This window comes from Erithacus rubecula (genome assembly GCF_903797595.1).
Source record: "Erithacus rubecula genome assembly, chromosome: 1".
In the NCBI taxonomy this organism is placed as follows: Eukaryota; Metazoa; Chordata; class Aves; order Passeriformes; family Muscicapidae; genus Erithacus; species Erithacus rubecula.
Window position 1 is genome coordinate 4,391,480 of NC_136658.1, and position 24,620 is coordinate 4,416,099.

General features: G+C 43.9%; 1 protein-coding gene across 2 annotated transcripts in view; it reads left to right on the forward strand.

Annotated features, from left to right (window-relative positions):
- PTGFRN (prostaglandin F2 receptor inhibitor) overlaps nt 1–22,618 on the forward strand; it is a 64,724-nt gene extending 42,106 nt beyond the window's left edge. For both annotated transcript variants that reach the window (XM_079308668.1, XM_079308669.1), the window contains 4 exons: nt 1,900–2,319; nt 10,698–10,805; nt 17,625–17,930; nt 19,108–22,618. In XM_079308668.1, coding sequence (XP_079164794.1) covers nt 1,900–2,319; nt 10,698–10,805; nt 17,625–17,930; nt 19,108–19,274 — 1,001 coding nt within the window. In that variant the 3' untranslated portion in view covers nt 19,275–22,618. The remainder of the gene's footprint in view (nt 1–1,899; nt 2,320–10,697; nt 10,806–17,624; nt 17,931–19,107) is intronic.
- Nucleotides 22,619–24,620: the final 2,002 nt, after the last annotated feature.

The window sequence follows — 24,620 nt, forward strand, 5'->3', positions numbered from 1 at the left end:
ATGTCAGGGGATTTAATCTTAAGCACATATACCAGAGACCAAATATAAGATTTCCTTTCTGGTGTCTAGGACCCAGTGCTCTCATGTGAAGATTCACAACATAAAGAACATTTAAGTAAGGAGGGATTTTTGCCCATAGCCTCCTCATATGGCCTAGAAAGCAGCAATATGTGCCAGAAAAGTATAACTAGCTGTTTGTGCTTCTGCTTTTGGGACAAAATATAATTGCCTACTATATTCCCAAAAATATGTGAAAAGCTGATCTGTGCTGAGCTCCTAAATACTGCAGCAGTATGAAGAAGGAAATATCAGTGTCTCATAGACATAGAATGAGGGAAAAAATGGATTTGAAGTCTGGAATCTGGTGTCTGATGAGTCTTTTCACAAGGGAGAGGAGAATGACTCTGACTCTATACAGCTTCATTTGTGATTGTACCCTGAGTCCTCAAATGTGCAACTCTTGTGTTGTCACTTGCTTAGTGGGTGGAAGTGTTAGGGGGGTTTGGTTTGGAGTATCAAATAATTCTGTGCTCAGCTAGACCACTAGAAGCATCTCAGCCTTCACTGTTCCTGCTGTTTCTTTATATAGCTTTGTACTGTGATCTGCTTTATACAGTACTGATTTAAAGTTGTCATACCAGGTTTCTCATCTTGTGGGCTGTGTTTACTCATTGTGAAAACTGCTGCTTGAAGGCAAAACACTGCAAAATGTAATCTTGACAAGTATCTTGTTGCTCTTGTGGGGAGGACATAAATATTACTGCATTTAAGTTCAGTTTTGGGAAATGTGTTTCAATCTCACCACTGCTTATTTCCCTTTTCCTGAGAAGTTTCATCTTGCATAAAGAAGTTTTGTGGAGGTTTTTAGCTGGTCTACACACTTTTTTCTTTTTCTTTTTTTTTTCCTTTTTTTTTTTTTTTTTTTTTTTTTTTTTTTTTTTTTTTTTTAATAACAGAGGGGAGAATGTGGTTCAGCAAAGTAAGTCCAGAGAGTTGAATTGGCTGTATCCCCAGCCTTCCCTTCCCTAAGAAGAACCTTGATGTACAGGATATTTTTTCATCACAATGCCAGGAAACTAGCAACTCCCTTTCCTTTTATCTGATTCTGATTTCAGTCACTCCTCATTTTCTCAGTTTCTTACTGTGAGCTTGTATTTTGTGTGTCTTGGAGCTGTGCTCTGAGATGTATAATTTTCCCAAACCCTGTAATTAAGGGATTCTTGGGATTGAGGAGCCAGTAGAGAATGGAAGAAAACTAAGCAGTAAGTCTTGCTGGAAATTCCTGATGTCAAATGGGAAATGTCAAGACTTATGGTAGGCTTGTGTGCAAATAAATGTATGAGAAGCAAGGGGAGGAAAGACTGACACAGAGGCAGAGATGTGTGTAAATCTGTATGGGGATGCCTGGGGTAGAGACTTCTGCTACCACCAATTTTGCCATGTGTTTTCAGCTGTCTGGATTGCTGTTAGGGTGTATTTTCAAGGGAAATAAAATATGCTACACTAGTGTATTTTCAAGGGAAATAAAATATGCTACACTAAGTGCTGTCGATTCAGTGAGTGGCAGCTTTTGTTGTTAGTTGTGAATATTTCAGCACTGCCCTTATACCCCATCACTGAGGGTGCTCTTCCAGATCCACTCCCAGAACTGGGACTCTGAATCTTGTCTAACATCTTTATCCCTGAATAAAACAATCCTGTCTTGTTACAACCATGTATTCTGTTATCTGTCCAGTATTTGGTGTTTGTTTGAATTTGTGCATCTTGACCCAAACTGTTGTGTGTGTGTGTTGAGTAGCATGTTGAGATCCTTCAAAAGCTTTGCCTAGGTTGAATGGGAGATTCAACCCGTGCCTGTTTGTTAACCCACTCTTGCTGCTTATTTGCTTCCCTCTTCAGATTACACACTTACAGTGGAGGCGGTGAAACTGAAGCCATTCTTTGTAGCAGGCCACACCTTTGAGATGACGTGCAAAGTGTCCTCCAAGAACATCAAAACCCCGCGCTACTCCGTCCTCATCACGGCCGAGAAGCCGCTGACGGACCAGTCCAGCCCCAACGGCACCACTCGCATCATCTCTCTGAGCCAGGACTCGGTGGTGCGGCTGGAGGACTGGACGGACCAGACCCGCGTGGACGGGGTGGTGCTGGAGAAGGTGCAGGAGAACGAGTTCCGCTACAGGATGTACCAGACGCAGGCGTCGGACGCGGGGCTCTACCGCTGCGTGGTGACCGCCTGGTCCCCGGGCGGCGGCGGCATGTGGCGCGAGGCTGTCAACGGCCTCTCCAACCCCATCCAGATCGACTTCCAGACAGCAGGTTGGTACTGAGCCTGCCTAATCCACATAGACTGACAGGCATCAGGTTGGTACAGAGCCTGCCTAATCCAGATAGACTGACAGGCATCAGGTTGGTACAGAGCCTGCCTAATCCAGATAGACTGACAGGCATCAGGTTGGTACTGAGCTGGCTATTCAGTTACACTGCCAGGCATCAGGTTGGTAGAGAGCCTGGCTAATCCAGATAGACTGACAGGCATCAGGTTGGTACAGAGCCTGGCTAATTCAGATAGACTGCCAGGCATCAGGTTGGTACAGAGCCTGGTTAATCCAGATACACTGCCAAGCATCAGGTTGGTACAGAGCTTGGCAGTCCAGGTACACTGCCAGGTATTAGGTTGGTACAGAGCTGGCTATCCACATAGACTTCCAGATATCAGGTTGGTACAGAGCCTGGCTATCCACATAGACTTTCAAACATCAGTTTGGTACAGAGCTGGCTATCCACATAGACTTCCAGATACCAGGTTGGTACAGAGCCTGGCTATCCAGGTAGATTGCCAGGCATCAGGTTGGTACAGAGCCTGGCAACCCCGTGTCTAAGCCAGGAAGGGAGAGAATTCTCTGATGCTTTCCCCGTGTCTCAGAAATACCTAATGGTATGAGAGCTGTGCTTGTCTTCTTTGGTGGTACTTGTGTCCTTTGTGCTATTGATTGTTTACAGAAAGATGTTTAATGAATTGGCTGTAATCATAACCCCTGGGTTTTTCGCTACTAATGCAGCTTTTATGGTCCTGCAGGCTCAGTATGGAGCAACTGCTGCTGCATTTGCCAGCTGTATCACTAGATTGTTAGTAGTGGCTGCTCTGGAAGAACATTAATATAAACTGGATTTCTGTTCCAAAATAGACTCTATTAGCATAGCATTAAATTCCCTGAGCACACCTCGCTGTTGATGTAATTGCAGAAAATGGTCAGGTCAGGGTAACATTTCAGCCATCTCAGTAAGTGTATCCTGCCACTGCAAGACCTTAGAGGTCCCTCGTGGCTGAGCTACAAAGCTCCACAAATTGGGATGAATTTCAGTACCCAGAAGGACATCCTGTTCCTCAACTGTTTGCTGAAACCCTTACCTTCAGCTGTAACAAAGCCTGCCTGTTGAGGCTTTTCTATGGAAACATGCTGGTTTTGATATAATGTTGGGGGGAGGGAGAGATGGATGGCATTGATTTGGGTCATCAGAGATGCATGTTAACCCTGATTTCTGTCGTGTTATATTGTTAGGAAGTGCAATGAGAGCTGTTTTTGTAACACTGGTTTACATATGGGGGAAGGGCTCCTCTAATGATTTGATAAACCAAGCTGGTGGGGCTTTCATGCTCATGTTCTGCTGGCAGTAATGGGCTGTAGCATATTTAGGAGATGGGTCTGTGTATAGGCAAGAGCAGCCTGACTTGTGGTTGCATCCACAACTAGATGATGTGGTTCCTAAGATCTGAACTTGCTTGTACAGCACACTGGGAAAAGGACAAGGGCTGATCATAGGAGGACAGCCTGGCAATGAGGAGATCACTTTGTAGGAAGCTTTGAGATGTGGCTTTGACCTAAGCTGGCCAGACAGAGGACATTGACTCAGCTTCTTTCAGTTTTAAGTAATTTCTCCAGATTGTTTGGTGGGATACAGTTTTAGCCTTATTGCTCTTCATAGCTGGGTCAGACCAGCTGGAGAGGAGTGTTTGCAAAGGGGGTGATTAAAGAAACCAGCAAGAATGAAATCTGCCCCAAGCCTCACCCTTCCCCTCCAAGCTCTTATGTGGAGCTTTCCTGCACGAAACTGGTGGTTGGTGCCTCTCCCAACATTGCTTGTCTTGTGTCACTTTGAACTCCCATCCAGAAAGTTTGTTGGGATGCTTTGGCACTCGGGGTCCAGAGGGAAATCTGCGAGCAATGCGAGGGAGGGAAGCGTGCGTGTTGTAGTCTTGATTTCTTTCTGCTGCCAGCCTCTCCTCCCAGCCCCTACACCCAGATTGGATTTCTGGATCGTGGAGTGAAGAAAGGGAGGAAGCGTGTAGAAGTGCCCTGGGAATGTGTGAATTCCAGTGGCAGGGCTGGAGCAGGGACAGGGATGGTCCTGAAGCCCTGTCAGCCTTCCATTCTTTACAAAAGAATGAAGAAATGAAATCCCAGGCACAATTTGCTGGAGTGCTATTTCCCAAAATAATCTTGGCATGTAGCAAATTCTGTCTTGAAATACCTGCAATTTTCTTTAATTGATGGATGAACTTTGTGTCCTTCAGTTGTTACTCAGATATCCCTGCTGGATATTCACCTCTAGGCACAATGAGAACATGTGATGAGCACAGTTAGAATGGACTAACTATGGAATTATTATTTGGGAAATCATCTGGAATTAAGTATACAAGACAGAAGATGTTTTGTGGGTGTGTTACTTTGGTTTTGTTTGCTGAAGCTTCCCATCTTTGATGCAGACTGAGTCAGGGAGTCAGAGGTAAATGGCAAAGTTGTGGAGCAGCTATGAAAGCACAGCTCAGATATCACACCCTTCTCTTGCATCCTGTGGCACAAGCAGCTGTCAAACTTGTTCTTAAAAAAAAAAATAAATAAGTTGGTGCCAGAATTTCCCTAATGGGCATGGTGAAAGGCAGAACTGCTGAGGGAGGTAGTTGTTTGTAGCGAGAATTTCCCCCAAAATTGGAGGGAAGATATTAACAGAAAAGGTGCAGGGGAAAAAGGAGTACATGCAGCTTTCCAGGCAACCTGGAGGAAAAAAAAAAGTGGGGAGCACCAGTGTGCTAAATCCCGAGTTGTAGGGAGGGTGGGGTGTGATATCTCATGAGTGTTGGCTCTGATAGGAAAACTGTTAAGGAGTCAGTCGCACCGATTTCTCAAAGTGTAACAGAAAGACAACTTATCTATAACTGCTGGAGGGAATATAATACAGCAGTGTAATTTTGAAAAATAGGATGTATTCCAGTCTCTCTGTACTTTGAAGTCTCAGGCTTGGGCAGCATTTTCAATTTCCATCATGGCTGTTGGAGTGGGGAAGGGATCAATAAGGAAGGAGCATTTTCAGCAAAAGGAAGCCCTAAAAGGGTTTTACGTGAAGCTTTTAGTCCTAGGAGGAATTTTTTTCTCAGTTGTTTTTATTGATTCCCCTTTGATGGGGGATGGTGAGGCTTGCTGGGACTGGAAATCCTTCTCTCTGATTTGACTCTCTCCCAGATCTCTCTGAGCTGAGTGATGTTTCAAAGAGGAGTTTTAAGCATGCATACACATTGTGCAATGTGATCTCTCTGAATGGCAGGGGCCTGTGAGCTTCTCATATATGAGCTGGGAACTGCACACATGAAACTTCAGTGTTTCCTGCCACAATGGGCTTGAAATGTGGCAGTGCTCTGAAATGTTTTTCCATGAACATCTGTGGAAAATGTCTTGCTCGCATACTTTCCATTCAAGGCAGAACTTGCTGGCTGCAAGCAGAGATATTCTTTCTTCTTTCTCCACTTGCTGTTGCAGAGGGATGTATTTATTCTGTTTGGTTAATGATCTGAAATGTTAATGTAAAGGCATTTGTTTGAAACATCCTGATCTGAAAAAAAAAGGAAACGTGGATTTTGTCCACTGGACCATATGAAGTGGAAATGAGGGTGGGGGAGTGTGGTGAGGAGGAGCCTACTAGGCCATTAGTTTTCAAATATTCAATCAATGGCAGATTGTTCTCTGCTGGATGTATTTTAAGACTGGAGAGGATCTTGTGAATCCTCTGGTATGACCTCCTGAATAACATGGATCACTGGGCCAGTTTTGTAAAACGAATGCCTTTTGTATGTCCAGCTGCTGTAAGCAAAATAAGCTTATCTGGGGGGCAGGGAAAGCTGTCCCATATGAAGAATTTAATATTCCTCAGTGCTTTTTTGTTTGTTTGTCTTCACAGTGTAGGACAGAGAGTATACATCTGTCATTTATTTTTTAAAAAGTTGCCTAGTGATGTGAGGTACAAGAGCAGCTGCTAGTGCCTGTCTTGAAATGTTCTCTTAATTTCATTGCACTGTTTCTACTCCAGTGCATCTTCTCTCCTCCTGAGCTATTGGTTGATGGATGTGTACAGAGCTTTTCTTTCAGCCTGGAACACACCTGTCCCTTGCTGTTCTTCTCAAGCCAGACAGCTTCATAAACTCTGTTTTGCCATTTGTCCTTTAATTTTCAAGCCCTTTCACCATGAACTGGGCAACCCAGGTTAGTGTTTAAAATGTCTTTGCCCACTACACCCTCTCAGGGATTTCCACAGAAGTGACTTATTTTCCTTTTCCTTTGAAGGAAGCAAGGAGAAGGAAGCCTTTAATCTCATGTTGAGAAGTGTGTTTTGAGAGAGAACCATTTGGAGCTTGGCTGTGCTCTGAGCTGTCTCTGCTCTGTGCCATTCAGCAGGGTAGAAAGTTCTGGAGAGGCAAAAATAACAGAGAACTTGTAAGGGAAATATCTCAATGAAATCTTCAACTCTGGATTACATCTGCATGTGAGCTCATTGCACAGCAATGTATTATCATTCACTTTGGAAGAAGCAGAGATAAACCAAGAGCTGCCGAAATATGAGCTGAGTATTGATGTTGAACTTGCAATTAAAATGAAATGATGCCCTGCAATGACCCTGAGAGATACTCAATTTCAAGAAGGGCAAATAGAAAGATTCTTGAAGGAAAGAAAGCTTAATCACGGAAATGAATGAAAAGCAATGCAGCAGAAAGTCTTTGGCAAGAAAGGCTGGTATTTTCCAGCCACTGTTAATGGGCAGGAACGTGCTTTGTCATTGTGTGCCTTTGTGCCTGTGTGCAGTAATTTGTAGCTGGAAGTAGAAACCACAGATTTAACTACTGAGGGCTTCTTCCAGTAACAGCCATTATGAGGCTTGGGGTAAAGCTTGTTAGGGAACAGCTTCACCAAGAAGCTGGGAAAGGGCAGGGGTCTGGAAAAGTGAAGGTGACGAATCTTACTGTCTGGAGAAAAGCAGGTCATGGAATTCTCAGCTGAAGAGTGAATGATTTGGTGCCAGGGCAGAGATGAGTAATATTTTGGATGATGAGAACTTGTGGCTGCATCAGTTGTTTTCCCCACTGAGGGCTGTGTGCTGTCTGATTGGAAGCAGGGAAACATGCAGGAATTCCAGCCCCCCTGGTCAGTAATGGACTGGGCACAGGCTTTCTGAGGGGAACAGTCTGCCCTAGGTCTCTGTTGTCATCAGATTACTTGACCTTTCTCCTCTCTACTTGGCTGGGAAATAAAGGTAGCTTGTGTCTTCGGGAAGACTTTTATTTTTTTGCAGAGAAGTGCAGTGTAAAATGATAATCAAAGAAGACAAAACATCACCTAGGACTCTAGATAATTAGGAATTCTTCTGTTACAGAACTGGATTGTAACTGTCTCCTGGTTATTCTCTTTCCTTTACCTACATTTTCTCCATTTTTCTTGCAGATTTGAAGAGTTGTAGTTACTGAGCAGGGAGAAAATGGGGTGACATCAGGGAAAGAGGGCTTAGAATTTGTCTCCAATTTGTAAATCCTTAAGTTGAGTAATTAAACTTGATCAACTTGAACTCCTCTTTTCCACCCCGGAGCCCCTTCAGTGTCAATCTGAATGAGCACAAAGTAATAAACAAATCTTTGTTCAGCTTACAAACACTTTCTCCTTTCGTTTTTATATGTAGAAGAATTAGCATAACACTTTTTAGCTGAAAATTATATCACTATAGGGTCTGGCTCATGGAGTTACCTTCCTGGTGACATGAATTCAACAGTTTGAGCATTGAGATCTAAGATAAATGGGAACATTCAGAGAAAAGTACACTGAACAAATCCTGATTCTGGAACCTGGTTTCTCTTTAAGCACTTCTGGATTTGAACTAGTAAACTTCTAACCTCAATTTCTTCACTTTTTCTTTAAAGTTGTTTTGTGTTTTTTCAACTCTTCAGGAGTCAAGAAATGCTCTGAAAACTCTTGCTGTCCTGACTGCAGATGCTTTTAAATATAAAATTGTTATTACGTCAATAAAGAAGAAAACTTATTTTAGGGTTTTATCTAAGATTACATAAGGCAATGCTTATAGTGAAGAACAGATATTTTGGCTTATTTTAAATTAAAGGTCTCAGCAGAATATGGCAATTTATGACACTTAGCTCTTAGAATTGGGAATGCTGGTTTGTTTTGTAAATCTGTGCTCTTTAACTTCCAAATTATCTGAGGGAATGACACCTTCAAATCTGAAGTTAATAAAATCCAGTTATTTCTCAGCTTTCAAGCTCACAAACAGCTTTTCAGCATTTAACTTTGCTTTGTTCTTGATGAGTTTTACAGGTCATGCTTGATCTGTCAGCCCTGCAATTGAAACTAAACTCTGGTTTGTTTATTCCCCTGAGTGACCAGCAGGTGCCAATAACAGTATTTCAAACTATTAAATGCAGGTGGCAAGATGGCCAAAGCCACATCATCTGTTACGTGCAGAGTTGTGTTTTTCTTGGTGTTAATGTAGCATGAACTCCTGTCTGACTGAAGGAGAGAGTTCCTGTCACCTCCCCAACCCTTCCAGTGCCATCAGTGTCTGCTGGGAATTGCCTGTTTCACCACATGCCTTTATCTGTAACCTTGGCATTGAGATGTTTGGCCTCTTTTTTTTTTTTTTTTTGTTTTTTTTTGGTTTTTTTTTTTGTTTGTTTTGTCTTGGAAGGCAAAAACTTGAGGAAAGTATTTGGGATTTGTGTTCTGAACCTTGCTTGGCATGGTCCAGATCCAGGAGCTCTTGGACATTGGGTGGGGGAATGTGCACTCAGCCTCCTGCCTTTTCAGGTTTTTTAAGGGGGGAATAAATCTTTGAAGGTGCTTTCTTCTGTCCTTTCATGCCCAAGGCCCAGGTCATGTTTAGGGGGGTAATTTGCAGGGTTCGTTTTAAGAAAGATCTTCTGATGTCAAAATGGGATTATATGTCTGCATACTACCCTTGTGTACAAAAGTACAACTGCTTCTGGGGCAGAGGAGAGGGCTGCTGGAAACTGGGGGAGAGGAGGATTTTTAAAGCTGCAGAAGTAATTATTGCATTGTAGTTGGAATTAATTTCTTAGAGTGCTGTGTACTGTCTGTTGACCAAAACAAGCCAGGCCCTTGTAGTCTAGAAAAGTTACACCAAAAATTATAGCTCTGGCTTTATGATGCACCCAAGTTGCTTTCCAGAACCTCAGTTTGGGAATGATGTGGAGTCAGTGTAGCTTTCCACAGAAACCTGTTGAGAGAGCAAGGCACAAGTGGGTTGTTTTGGACGATTTCCTGAAGTGTTCTTCTTTAAAAGCATTGTTTGCCACTGATCTTCAGTGGATTGTACTAAAAGAGTAGCAGGTAAGAGTGGAGGAGAGCAAATAAACAGCTTCTCTTTCCTCCCAAGCCACTCTTCTCTGCTTGTTGTTGCTACTGCTGTGCCAGAAATAGGTGAGCCAGGTAATAATGGGAGTCTAGGGAGTGTAAAAAGAGTTACTTCTTAATCTGAGTCCCAAGTTTCTTCTTGGGTTCCCTGGCTCTTTCCCCCAGAGTCATCCTGGAGGTCACTGTTGGGATCAGCTTTCCTTCTACTCATCTTCACCTGGATCAGTAGAGAAATCACAGAGGTATTCTGGTACATTCTTCAGTTTCTGCCCTGTGAAATAGACAGTATTAACAATGCTGGCATATCTGAGGAGTTATGATTTTGTTGTTTTTGCACTAGAGATGCAGCTGTTGTCAGACTTTGAGGACGTTTTGGTTTTTTAACCCAGGTATGTCAGAAGTCTTTTAAAACATCACAGTGTTGTCATGGCATCTGAGTATTTCAAAACAGCCTAATGGTTTTCATTGATATCATCACCACTTTGCAGCTGAAGGAGTTACTGTACCCTTGGGCTTTGAGACATCTACAGAAGAAGCAATCTGTGGCAGAGCCTGAAGGAAAACCCACAGAAAAGTATTATCAGATGCACCACTTGTATTGTCTGCTCCAGTTCCACTGTACAACCATTGGAATTGTTAAGATACTGTTTTGCTTTCACTTGAATTCCTATTGACAGCCTCAACAAAAAGATCTGTTCTGGATTAGCCTGAGGATCTGAATGCTCATGCTCAAGGAGTCACCAGTGGAAGAGCAGCTCCTTTTGTGCTGGAGAGTAGAAGGCAGATTTGGGCACCAGTCCCTGTGTTGGGCAAAAGGTCTGATGGTTTGGGTACTTTGTTTTAGTACAGGATTAAATGGCTAAAAATGAAAAACTATTTTACAAAAAATTAATGCCTGTTTATCCCTACTTCAGAGCCCTTTCTCCACAAACTAGGAAAGTATACTTCAAAAATGTGCAAGAATTCTGAATAATTGTGGTTCCTCTTTTCTAGGTCCTGTGTTCAATGTCTCTGTGCATTCTGACAGCCCAACGATTTACCAGGGGGAGGTGGCAGATTTGCTGTGCATCATCACAGTGGAGGGAATGCCACTTGAGCCAGGTATTTCAGCAAAATTATTTCACTTGGAACTCATTTGCCTTCACAAGTTACAACCCTATGTCCTTTGAGCTGGAAAGTTGAGAACAAACAATTCTGTAGAACTAAATAAAAACAGGAGAGTGTGCTTGCTTTACCCAGCTCAATTTAAAGCAAGTTTTTTTTCTTTTTTTTTCATTTTTTTCATCCTACTGAGGGGAGGGAGAAAAAATGTTCTTGCTATCAAATCCCCATCTGCTGTCCCCACTAACTGACCCCACTGCAGGTAATCTCAACCTACAACCATCAGATGGGCCATGAAAACTATTCCTGTTCCCTTTAAATAGAAAGAAGGTCCATTGGCTAAACCATTTAGAAAAAATGGTCATCTGTAAAGAAATCTTAGATACTTGGCCAGTCAGCTTTTCACTTCAAAGTGAATTTAAGGCTTAAGGTAAATCTAAAAATCATAATAATTGACTGCTGCAGCCTAAATGCCAAAATGAATGTTCATTGCCTTCAGAGTTTAGCATCCTTTTTTTATGTGGAAGAAAGAAATACAGTACCTAGTTCCTGTAAGAAGGGTAGCAGACACAAAAGCAAATTTTTATGGACAGCTAAAAAGTTCAGAGAATTGCTCAAAACCTGGCTGCTTGCCAAGCATTGTCTGAGCTGCTTTTCATCAAAATGCTGTGAGAGTAACTCTCTTTCTTATACCCAAAATTTGGGTTTGGAGTGAGTTGAGTCATTATGTATATGAATATAAGCATCTCTTTAAAATAAATCTACAAATATATATGTAAATATAAATATATGCGAATATATCTAAATATAAAGTTGTCATGATTCATGCCAAACTTAAAAGCCTACACATAAACCACTACAAAAGAGGTGCTGTGCAGAAAATATTACTTATGATGTAGTAGCTGATGAGATGAAGTACCAGGCTTAGTAGAGGTCCATCACTTTGAAATTACAAGATGTCTGTTCTGCATTAAATCTGAGCGTGGCAGGGAAGCAATTTGCTAGATTACAGTCGTGTGCTGCCTATGAAAAAAAAATGATAGAAGTCTGTAGATTGTATTATTGAAATGCCTGGCAGGGAGAAAAAGCTGAGTAAACTTTATTGCTGTCAAAAGAGTCGTAGCCTGGGATATTGGGCACAGCAAGCAGCAATGTGTGTCTGTGCATCTACCTCAGCCTGTCCTGTGGCTTCTGCTCAGCAGGAAGCCTCTTCCACGTTGAGCTGTGCTCAAGCTCTTGCAGGTATTGTTGTGAGGCAGTACCCAGAGCAGCTGCCTTCTTTTCCAAAGCAATAATTGCTGACAGGGAGCAGCTGCTGCTTTTTCTGGTGTTCCACAGCTTGGCGTTGCCTTGTGGAAAGGGCCTCAGCATCCCTCTTTTAAAACTTGAAAACTGGAACACAAAGTTCCACTTGAATATGAGGAGAAACTTTACTGTGAGGGTGACCACACACTGGAACAGGGTGCCCAGAGATATTGTAGAGACTCCTTCTCTGGAGAGATTCAGAAACCCTCTGGACAAAATCCTGTGTTATGTGCTCTAGAATAACTCTTGAGCAGGGAGGCTGGACCAGATGACTTCCAGTGGTCCCTTCCAGCCTTACCCATGCTGTGAAAAGGAGCAGTGGGGTTCTCCTGTCAGTGCTCCTGCTGCAGTTGAGTTTAGGATGGGTTTGTGTGTATTTGGTACCTGGAGACTGGAGGAACACAGACAGTATAAGGATAATCAAAATGGTTGAAGTAAAAGGGTGTTGTCTTTTGAGGAGCTGCTCATCAGCACAGTTAAGTTTTAACTTGGCAACTTCACAAAGGTTTGTGGGTGTTTGTTGAATTGATAGATAACTCTTGGAGCTGGAGATGATGCTGTTTCCAGCAGTCATGGGCAATCAGAGCAGAGTCTTAAATGTCAGCACTGTAATCTGTTTCATAGCTGAGTAATGTCATCTTGGACATGGCAGACTGCTGTGGTGGATTTTTATCTTGTTTCTTTCATGTTGATGGTTTGTTTGGTTTCTTTCTTTTTCAGTCTGCAATGGGGCAGATGAGGTGCAGACAAGTAAACGTGGAGTGGAGTAAAATGTGGCATTGTGGCAGGCTTTGAGGGGGCTTTTCAGTCCACACTCTGAACCTCCAGTTGCAGGATGAGCAGGATTTGGGGCATAACCAGTCATCCTGTGTGATGAAACACAGTCCTTGCTGGTCCTCTGGATGAGACTGGCAGTGAACAGCTGGAATCTGTGCAGGGTGTGCAGACTTCCCTCATCCTTCTTGGCCTTGGGAGCTAATGGAGGAGGTTAGAGAAAGGGCTTAAGGACTTATATGGTAGCAAACAGATGTAGTTCCTCACTGGTAACCTTACTCTGTATCCCATCTCTGATCTGTCTTTATGCTGTGTCAGTATCACAGTTTAGTTCACAACTGGAATGGAGGACTTGCTTTTTAAATTAGTGCCAAATGTTAGACAGACTGTGAAAGTAATGGGGCTGTCTCATCCCACTGGAGGCAGGAGGCACACTGTTAGGGAAAGCCTTCACCTGGCACTGAGAGAAACAGGACAGGAGTTAGCAGCATCTTCTGGGAGAAAGCAGATGGCTGCAGTGCAGACATGGTCATTCCATTTGGGAATGTGATGAGAAAGGAGAAAAGAGCAAATGCATTTGACTTCCTTCTGAGGGGTGTGGTTGCTTTCAAGGCCATCTGTACTTCTGGTGTCAGACTTGCTGCAGGGCTGTGGTGTGGGATCCCCTGTGAGCAAAGGAGGAGCAGGATGTTTCCTAAGATGTCCTGTTAAATGCACATCCTTTGAACATACTTGGTGTGCCAGGCAGCTCTGCTCCTGTGCACACAGACCCTCAACTCTGCAGGCATGCATGTGGATTAGTATGTATTCCTCCTGTAGTATGTTGGTGTCAGGTGCCACCTCTTCTCCCTCTTTATATGCACAATTAGAAAAATAAAGTACTTCCAAGGAGCTGAAGAAAAGCTGAATGACCAATGATCTTTGTCAGTGCTGTTTGTTAGTCAGATTGATCCATTTTATTTTTTTTTTTTTTCTAGAGGCATCACTTATGGTTTGAACCCTTTTCTGGTAGAGGCAACTCACAATGCTTTCAGTGTGTGTTTGTGTGTATCCACCCTGTGGGAAATTTTCAAAAGGGTAGAAGAGGTTTTGGCATGACTGCTACATGCTTTAATTTCCTCTGCTTCTTTGAGACCCTGCTGAAATCGAGTGTGTGTTACTAAGCCCAGTACATGGCAGCAACTGCTCCATCTAAAGAAGTGCTCCTTTGGCTTGGCAGCTGTGGTTGGTGTTTTGAATTGATACAAGGGGAATATGTGTGTGTGTCAGTGGGGAATAGTAGCTCTTCTGTGCCCTGAAGATATAAGAGCTGCTTCTGATACTTCTGTTGAATACACATTTTCACAAATGATCTCTCTAGACCTCTCCCAGATCACCCATTCTTGGGCTGTGTGCTTAGTATTAAAAGTATTACTTACTGTGTCTGAAAGGAGATGTGGGGTTTTTTTATCTCCTCCAGACAGACCCAGTGGGCACTCTGGAGAATTTAACAAAACCAGCTTGTTTACCCCTTATATGGCTTGAAGTGGTTTGCTCAGCTCTCTAGGAAGCCCTATTCAACCTCATTTAAATGTAGTAAACAAAAAGGGTCTCAAAATTGTGATTCAACACTGTAACAGGATGCTGAGAGAACTCCATTCTATGCAGTGGAAGTGTATGGTTCCTAAGAAGCTGGTCTAGAAATAGGATTCCCTCTTTTGAGGAGTGATTGGTCAGGGAAGTAGCTAAGACCCAGACAGCTTAGCCCTGTGTGTCAAATCGAAATGTGCACAAAGATGTGCTTTACATGCTGATGATCCTCACTGGCTGAGGAGGGGAGGAAGCACAGCACCACTGCTAACTCTGCTCACAGGGCTCTGAGGTGTCCAGCTCCCAGGGCTCTCTGCTCCTTTAGGTGGCACTGGGGTCTTTGATGCCCTTGTGGGCACTGGGACATAACACTTTTCACTGTGGGGCACCTTGGCAGGTGTCCCACACTACTGACTGTGGCACTGAAAGAACCAGGAAAAGAAACCTTTGAGTGTGAGCGTGGCTCTTGAAGTGGAGTTTTTGTAGATTTGGGTCAAAAATTGAGAGTGACTCATCAGCATTGATGCAAGGTGTGTGGAATTGGGCAGATGCCTAGTATGTGACCTGCTTTATATCAGTAAATCTACATATTTAGTAGCACTTGAGAGCTGCTAGGCATGTTCTTCTTTGATATTTAGAGAACACCTGATTTATGTCCTGCTGAATTTGCCTGTGTTTTTATTGCATGAAACTCAGAGATATATAGAAATGAATCAGATGACTTTGCTGTATTAAGCTATTTCAAGGAGGATAGTGACAGAGTACTCGGAGCCAAATCCTCCCTCTGACTGTCTGTAGTGAGTCACTAATTGCAAACTGTGTACTGGCTAATAAAATATGTTGGCATAATACTGTTGTCCCATGTTGTAATTACAGAAGACAGATTCAAATATTTCAAAATGACAGCAAGTGCCTGTACTGATATGAGGGGAAGGGAACCTCAAATTATCTGAGATGCAAAAGAATGAATTCTTCAAAGCTGCCTGAGGATCTGAAGACTAGATTATTATTATCTTTTAATATCTCAAATTATTGCTTAAACCCTTTCCAGCAAGGTCAGTGGTGTGTTAAGTGTAATTTGACTTAGCCTGAAATGTGTCCATATGCTCCTAGAGCACCTGGAAGCACAAGAGCAAGAGTCAGCCTTGGATCTTTGGAAGGAATTGGTCATTCCCAACGTGACTCTGTGGACCAGTGCTATTACCCTATTTGGCATAAACAGCCAGCAGGGATGAAGAGTGGTTTCTATAAACAGAGCTCTCTCCAGCAGAGGCCCTGTTTCCCATAGACACTTGGATGAGTGCACAAAGCAGAGGTCACAGTTTGGTCTCTTTGACTGAACATGTGTTTATGGCAATTTTTATTAACTTTGATTTCAAGGGAAGCGGTCAGAACGCTTTGCCAAGTAACTCATTGCAGCATTTGTAGGATGGAAGGCAAGAGGGATTGTTCTGAGCACTGCTGGTCCAAATGACCTATGCTGAACCCCATGTAGGACTGGGACACTTGCTGCTGCTGTAGGGCTGCAAAGCAGGCCAGGTGCTCTCCTGAGGTTCTCTGCATTGCCCAGAACTTCAGGCTGTGGCAGGCAGGGCAGGAAGTTGGCTGGTATCCCAAAACATTTTGGTCAGACACTCTTTGGTAGTAACATGTGCTTTCTCATATTTTTGTTTTGTTTCTGTGGATGTGTGTAAAACCAGTGCACCTTAGGAACTGCACCCCAAACACTGGTTTGTTTGGGTTTTTTTCTGCAGTGAGGAGGAATGTCCCACATGGCCAGCTGATACTATACTTCAAGTAAAAGAGCTGAGGCCATCCCTTTGCTTCCCTTTACTTTAAAATGAGGAGGTTCTTTTCTTTGTCAAAGTGCTAGCTTGCCTGATTAAGACTTAAAAATCATCTTCACTTAGATCTGTAAACAATTTCAGTACATCAGTAGGCTTAGGGCTTCAGTTATTCCATTAGCCTGGAGGTCAAATGTAAAAGTTTGAGAAAAGCAAACTCACTTAGACAGTCAGTTTTAAATTTCAGATTGCTAGTACACTAATTTTCAGAGCTCTCAATACTTAAAAATGGAGGGTTGATACATTGCCAAGAATCACTGGGACTGCCTTAGGTGTGCACACACTGTACCAGTACTCCAGACTCAGGACAGAAATAGTAACTTCTGTTCCCAGTTTGGACCCATTGGTTTGCTCATGTGCCAGGAAAAAAAGACCTGTGAGGAAACAAGTGAGCAGCCTTTCCTCTCTATGCTGTAGGTCATGCCAGGTTTCAGACTCTGGCAGGTGTTGCTGGGCTCATGATAGCAAAGAATAGAGGTGATTTTTAAAGTGGATACTCAGCTACATCTGCCTAATAGGCTTAGGGCTGAGATCTGCTAATGAGATCAATAGGACCTTGCATGAGCACACAGCGAGCTGGATGTGCTGATGGACTCTGACTACCTGCCAGCTGTGTTAGAAGGGTAAGTTCCAGCAAATCCATATTATAGACTGTGTCTTTGGGTGGTGAAACTTGTACAAGGCATCATGTCTGATGTGTCACAGTAACCCACAACTCTAGGAAAAATGTGTAAAAGCAGCATGGTCAGGCTTTGCTCCTGAATGTTTTGTACTGTTGCAGAAGAAAATTGCAGTGCAATTTTTTGTGCACTGTGCAGAATCTCATGTTCATTTAGGCAACTCTAAATGTAAAGAAGGGATTTTCAGGATGTGGTTGTGTAAACCCTCATAAAGACAGTGACTGCAAATAATTTTCTGCTAGCAAATATCTAGTGCTCCCGCTTCCTTTTGCTATAGGTGCAGTGTAACTGTAAAATGTCTTATAATATTTGGCCTGCTTTGTAAAAACTTAAATACAAATTTCAGAATCTCAGACAGAAAGGCAAGAAATCACTTCTGTCATCCCTGTGGTAAGTCACCCTTTCTGTGCAGCTCCATTCTTCTGTCAGTGTGTTTCATTTCAGTTCACTGCTTGAATCTTCCTAGAAAGGACATGTTCGGGGGACTCTCTCTTTTTCTTTGTTTTCTTTTTTTATTTTTTTTTCTCTGCCATCAGACCAGTGCTGGCTGTGCCCCTTCCAGATTAACCTTTGTGCTGAGAACTGGCACTGTGAATGCTTTTGAGGACTCACCACCATGTCTGAATTGTTCTTTGCCCCCACCGCAGACGACATGTCCTTCGATGTCTCGTGGTTCGCGGTGCGCTCCTTTGCGCTGGACAGGGAGCCCATCCTGCTGGCCTCGCTGGACCGCAGGGGGATCGTGACCCAGAGCAGGAGGAATGGCAGCAGCGAGCTCAGCCTGGAGAGGATCAGCCCCCTGGAGTTCCGGCTGCGCGTGCACGGCTGCCAGGACCGCGACTTCGGCAACCACTACTGCGCCGTGACGCCGTGGCTGCGATCGGCCACGGGCGCGTGGCAGCGCCAGCCCGACCTCAGCGCCAAGCCCATCTTCCTGTCTGTCAAAATGGATGGTGAGACACTCAAACGTCTGTGCTCGGTTTGGTTTGAACACCTCAGTGTTCTCCATAACTACTTTTAAAGGTGCCTCTGGTAATCTCGTTAGGTTTGGTCATCTTTTTTACGGTTAGCAATTTCTGATTCAAGATTCTTCAGAGGAGAAGAATCTGTTCTGCCTATACAGTTGATAGACTGGAGCATTTTCTTTCCTGATCACCTCTTGGTGATATTTTCCATAGCTGAGACACCTTTCAGTCAAGGGCACAGTATTGTCTCCAAGTGTTAACCCTTCTGCTGCCTGCTGGTGGAAACCTTGGTTTGCAGATGGGGTGTGTGAATTAGTCCCATTGTGGTTAGTGTCAAAGCTGAGAAGAGAAAAATCAGAGCTTGTTGCTTTATGTCTTTTCTGCTTTCCACCCAGAGTAGCAAGTGTTGCTAGACTTCATGAGCAGGAACTCACATACTAGATATTGCATTCAGCATGTAGCTAAGGAGGAAAATAATAATACAGGAGGGGTTTTGAACTAGTTGCTTTCTTGATATTTCCAGAAGAGGTCATTTTTGGAAGTTCCATGAACTTGAAATGAACAAGAAGCTTTTGTTCTCCCCACTGTGCTGATAACTGTTATAACTGTACTTTGCAAGTGCCTTTCAGTTCTTACTGCCTTTTAACTGAGCAGTAGGTACTTCAAATTCGTTTTTTTTGTTTAGGCACCAGCTTTGAAAGTTGATTAGGTAGGGTAAATATATAGTAATTCTAATAATTCAAAGCATAAAGTAGTCCACTCCTTGCTTTTTGGAAATGTATTGCAAAGAATGCAGCCATATTCTGCCACTGATGGGGAAACAATCCAATATTTTGTTTGGAGAAATGTGTGAGAGGATGACTCTTGGAATAAACTCAACTTTGCTATCTGCCTCCCAGGCTTCTCTGGTGCTTCCAGCCTCTCCAAGGCTTTGAAATTACAGAGAATGAATTAGGGTGAAGAGGAAAGGGAGAGACTAAAAGACCAATTTTTCAAACCCGAGTAGATGAAAATCAAGAAGGAAAATTAGCGTAATTTCTTTCTGAAATAATTAATCTGCCCTTGACTGAATAATGTGGAATTTTCTCCTTTTCCAGGCAAGAAGAAAAAAAAGGGATGTCTGAATTTCTCAGTGACATCTAATGCCTCTGCATTCCTTTTTCAGTTCTGAATGCTTTCAAGTACCCCCTGTTGATTGGCATCGGTCTGGCCACTGCCATTGGACTCCTGTCCTGCCTCATTGGCTACTGCAGCTCCCGTTGGTGCTGCAAGAAGGAGGTGCAGGAAACGAGGCGAGAGCGCCGCCGGCTAATGTCGATGGAGATGGACTGAGCTGGACACACTTGCATTTTGGGAGAGACTCACAGGGCTCTTGGATTGTGTTGGGACACTTGCTCACAGGCCCAGACAAGGCAGTGTTTGCTCTCTGATTTCAGCCTGGACCTCAAGCTTCTCCTTGTTACACGTCATGTCCTGAGAACAATCAGGCCATATTTAGCAACTTGGGAGTTCTCCTTTTCCAGCAGCACTTTCTGCATAGGGATCATGTCCTTCTAATGTGCAAACTGTTGAGCCTTCTTTCAGCAGGGCCCTGTGACAAAATTCATTAATGTTTTGTTTGTTTGTTCATTGGATTTATTTCCCCCCTCGTGGTTTTGGAAAGACGTCCTTGTATGAAAGCAAGGTGGGCAGGATGGTGAATGGGAAAGAGGCAGGTAAAAGCATTAGACTTTCCTTGGATTAACCAATCCACCTTTCCCCTCTATCCCCATCACACCATCCTGTTCCCTCTCTCTTTCCACCTTGGTATTTCAGAGACTTCTCTCTGTTGGATTGAAGGCTGGGGAAGGTTCCTGTGCTGGAACCATCATGAGGCTGTTCCAGCAAAGAGTTGTTTTATGGCTGTCAGCATGCCTTCTCTTCCCTGGCTTTCCAAGAGGTTGCAGTTAATCCTGACACTTGCCTGGTGGAGATCTTTGAAGCACTTTTAAAAAACCTTTTATTTTCAGTGCTCAAAGCTCTTAGCTGTGGTGAGTAGGGACTAACTTGGCAACACTGAAGAGTCAATCCTCAGACAAGCATTTGATGGATGTCTGCCTTTGGCCACCTTCTCCCCCACCCTTCCACCTTTTCTTCTCCCCATTACAGCTGCTCACATCGTGCCTGGGACCCTGTTCTGCTTGTGGCAGGGGGCACGTGGTACCTAGGGACAAGACTCAGCCTTCTGCTGGCCTCAGCAGGGGGGTTGGAGACCCTGCTCCCTGGGTGATGGTGTGATTTATGAAAATAATAAGAGATGGATCTTCACCTGCAGTTGGCCAACTGATCATGTTTAGAGACTTGTAAATTATGTAATACCAAATGCACAGGCCAGACTTCAGTGCTGCTTCTGCCAGTCACTCACTGGTAACCCTCAAACCTGTGAGCAGAATCTGAGATCTGCAGTAGCTGCAGTGCAGCTCAGGGTAGGAATAAAAGCAAGAATCCTTCAGGTTCCAACAGCCCTAGTCTTGAGTGTGGGCCTGTAGTGGGGCTTTCCCTGTGGGCTTGAGAACTATTCCTCGGTGCTATAGTGCAGAAGTCCTGCTTTGGTCTTCCAAATACACTGACCTGGCTCCTGAGAGGGAGCAGCATCTTTGCCAGGCAGTTCTGTCTTCCCAGCACAGCTGGTGTTCTAAGCAATAAAGGTCAGAATAAAGATACTGTATACAAACAAACGAGGAAGTAGGACTTTACCACAGTCTGATGTCACAGCTGTGGTTTAGCTTGCATCAAGAAGGGTGAGAAATGCAGAGATGAGGCCAGGGCTCAATCCTTACCATGGCTTTTAAGATAAGATGGTAAAGAAGAGCATCCATGGAAAGTAGTGTCTGTGGTGCACTGTTGCCTGATTAGACATTAGTTATGTCCTAGACAATCTGCTTTTCTAATAGCTCATCTCACTGCATATTCCAGGGGAGCTGCAGGTCTGGTATGTGGGCTATGAAGGTTTTTTGTGGTAAGTTTTCTCAGTGTGGATTTTTTTTTTTTCTGTCTTGCATTGTGAGGTTTGTTCTGAGGCTGATGTGAAGGGGTTTTCCAGAAGGCTGCTCTGTGTCCTGTGTGTGAACCTGCATGCAGTCACATCTGTATGCATAGAGGTGTCCAGGGATTTTTGAAAGATGAATATGAAATATCTTCAAAATGAGATTAATTTGCAGAGTTGAGGCTTGCAAGTTGTTATTTGACTCTAAGACATTTAATGTAGTATTCCAAAACTGGGACCCCCAGACCTGTGAACCTCTGAAAGACTTTGGCCTGAAGGTACATAGCTAGTTTCCTTCCTGGCCTGATATTTTTGTTTCTGGAAGAGCTCTGAAAAGGCCTCTCTTGCAGGCAGACTTAACTGCCTTTCCTTAAAGAACAGGGCAGAAGAAGTCTTCTGACTTCCACTGTGAAAGCCCAGAAATCTGTAGCAATGCTTTCCAAAGGAAGGGAGTTCAGGAAAGGATTCACTCAGACACTACTTTGACAGCAAGAATTTTTCTTCCTCTCCTGTCTCTGCTGTAGTGAAATCTTGCTTTTTCCTGGAATGTTATGAAACACTATTCTGATGTTTGGGCTGGCTGATCCAGCAGCTTCTTTCCTGCATTAACATCTGCTTTCTTCTCAGAAGGCTTGTGGCACTGGGGCATCTTGGGAGGGGTAGAAGTGGTGGTGAAGTTGTAAGCCCAGCATCAGTCACTTTTTGTCCTGGCAGACTGACTCCTTGTCTATCTATGCCCTTGGTTAAGTTTTAGGGAGAGAGGATCATGACCATAATGCAATAATTAGGGAATGGATGAGCAGGGAACCGCCAGCTCTCCCCAAACACACCATATAGCACACTTCCTCCCTGCTGGAAAAAAACTCAGGGTTATTTTGGTCAGGGCTCCCTTCTTCTCTAGTGAAAGGTCCCCATGTCCTTATCTAATGCTGACCTTTCTTCATGGCCCATAACAAACCATCTTTGTCACTCCAAGTGAAGGAAGTTTGCCACTGGCTTGCACTGCTGACAGCCCCTTGGAAGGCAATGCTGCATCCCATTCCACCCTGTATTTGCTGTAGTTGGAAGGCTAGAAGCTGATGGGCTAGACCTAGCCCCCAGGTTTCCTTCTACTTGTGCCAATTTTGTATTATCCCCTTTTTTAAAAATAAAGTGTGAATCTTCTCTCTAAGGGAAAAAAAAAGTCTAGGTCACTTTTCATGTTTTATTATTATTATTATTATTATTTTTATTTTGTGTGTGACCAGGGTTTGTGTGAGTGGAGGTGTGTGTGCATCTGGTTGTGTATTAAACCTGCAGAGTATCAGAAGAATAAGCTGCCTGTGGTGCAGTACAAGCATCCATATCCTCCCTGCTGCAACCTGTGGTATGTCAAAGTATCCTAAGGGCTCACATTGATCTTCCTCTGTTTGCATTGCCAGTCTCCTGGTTAAGCTGGTAAATTCCTCCAGGCACTTGGAATTTCAATCCAGGGCAACCTTGAACATCATACAGCAGAAGGGCAAGATACTTTCTTTCTTTTGTTTTAATTTCAAAGCTATAAAATAAAGTTTTGGGCACAATTCTGGAATGCAGGTACTGAATAGTTCTAACAATGTTGTGTAAAATGTTTCTTTTTATGTTTAAAATAAAGAGGGAGCCTTTTTGATTATGTCTGTGCTGTGGGTCTGGATGTTTGAGCTAAGGGCAGTTCTTTCCTTGTGCCCTGCATGTGTGCAGACACTATTGTTGAAAGTGTAAAATGTAAACCTCACAGTCCTGTTTCCAGCACTGTTTACCCTGTAAAATAAGCATGAGTCCTATTTTACAGTAAGTTTTAAATATTTGCCTACATTTCTGGCATGAATTAGGGAGCATAATTATTTTCTGGGTCTATTGTGTTTCTGCCCCTCTGTAAGTCAGCCTTTTTGTTGGGAGAATTTTATTTTGGTTAGCTAAGGCCAGGAGTCACAGTTGGGAGTGTATATTTAATATCTGCTGTAAAACCTGGCATTAGGTGTTGAGTCTTCCTTGACCCCTTCATGAGGCTTCTTATTTCCAAGGTACCAGAAGAAAAATCAAAAGTGTTGGAAGAAAACTCCCTGCTTTCTGTGCCAATGGCTGAATGTAGGATGTTTTTTTACCCCTAGCAGCCATGCAAAGACACCAAAATCATTGAGCAAGGAGGTGACTTGCTGTCATGGTTTGATCCCAGCTGGCAGCCAAGCCCCACACAGCACTCACTCACTCCCCCACCAATGGGATGGAGAAGAGAATTAGAAGGGTAAAAGTGAAAAAAGTACATGTGTTGAGATCAAGACAGTGTAATAGAGAAAGCACAAGCCATGCTCTCAGGCAAAGCAAAGCAAGGAATTCATTCCCTGCTTCCCATGGGAGGCGGGTGCTCATCCCTGGATCCCAAGGAGAGCAGGGCTCTGTCTCACATCCCAGTGACTCAGGAAGACAAACACCACCACTCTGAATGTTCCCTCTTCTTCCTCCTCCTCCTCCCACCAGTTTTACCTGACAGCATGGCTCTGTCTGCTCTGGGATCCCCTGGGCTCAGGTGGGGTCACCTGTCCTGGCTGTGTCCCCTCCCAGCCCTGCTGCTGGGGTGGGTGAGAGGCAGAAAAGGCCATGACTCTGCCCAGGAGCAAGGAAACATCCCTGCATTGTCAGCCCTGCTTCCAGCACAAATCCAAAGCACAGCCCTGTGCTGGCTGCTGTGAAGAGAATTAACTTTATTGCAGCCAAAACCAGCACACTTGCTTTCCAGCAGGAAGTAGTTTGAGGCAGCAGTGATTTTGGGATGCCAGCACAGGCTTTGGCAAGGTGAGTTGTGTTCAGAGTGTTGTATGCTCTGAGCAGGCTGCAGTGCAGGACAGGTGACAGCAAGGTGTGTACATTTGGCTTTTTTCTAGATGGAAAGGTGTGCTCTGCAGAGTGTGCTTAAGGAGCAACAGAAACCATCAACCAAAATCCAGGAATGTCATAAATGGTCAGTTCTAGGTGTCCAGTACCCACATGCATATGCAGCAGCAAGGAGTGGTGTGGGACAGCATCCTTGGCCTCCAGCTGTGCAGGTTACAGCTCACAGGTAAGTTTGGATTAGCTTCTATGACATTTGTTTGCCTTCTCCACTCCCTGGGATGACCTGGGTCTGAATAATATTCTTTTAAACGTGCTTATGATTTTATCACATGAAATCAAGCTGAACAATGTATGTCTGGAAATGAAAGGGAGTACTGGCAAGTGAGTGCCTGGGTGATGGAGGGAATGGTGGGAGGTGTCAGGTCTCTAACACTGTCCTGTACCTGCCATGGGCTCAGCTCAGCCAGCTGCTGATAGAGGTGTGGTCTGCTGCATTTGGGGCACTTTTGTGCCACAGCCTGAGAGTTTAGGTGCTTTTGTAACACCAGGCTCAGCCAACATACTTGGCTGTGCTTTTTCTCTGACAGAGCTTAGTGGTGCTGCTGTGGCTCTGGGGTCAGGGCCAGTCCAAAAATCCTTGCTGGGCTGAAGCTGCTTGGTGTCAGGCAGGATGCATGAGAAGAACTCATTGTCACTGACCTTCCTCTTTGTCAGGTGAAGCTGGAGCCCAGTCATGCAAATCTTCCAAGGAAATGTGTGGCTTTATCCTTTCCTGTAGGACTTCCCACACTTGTGTGACTGCA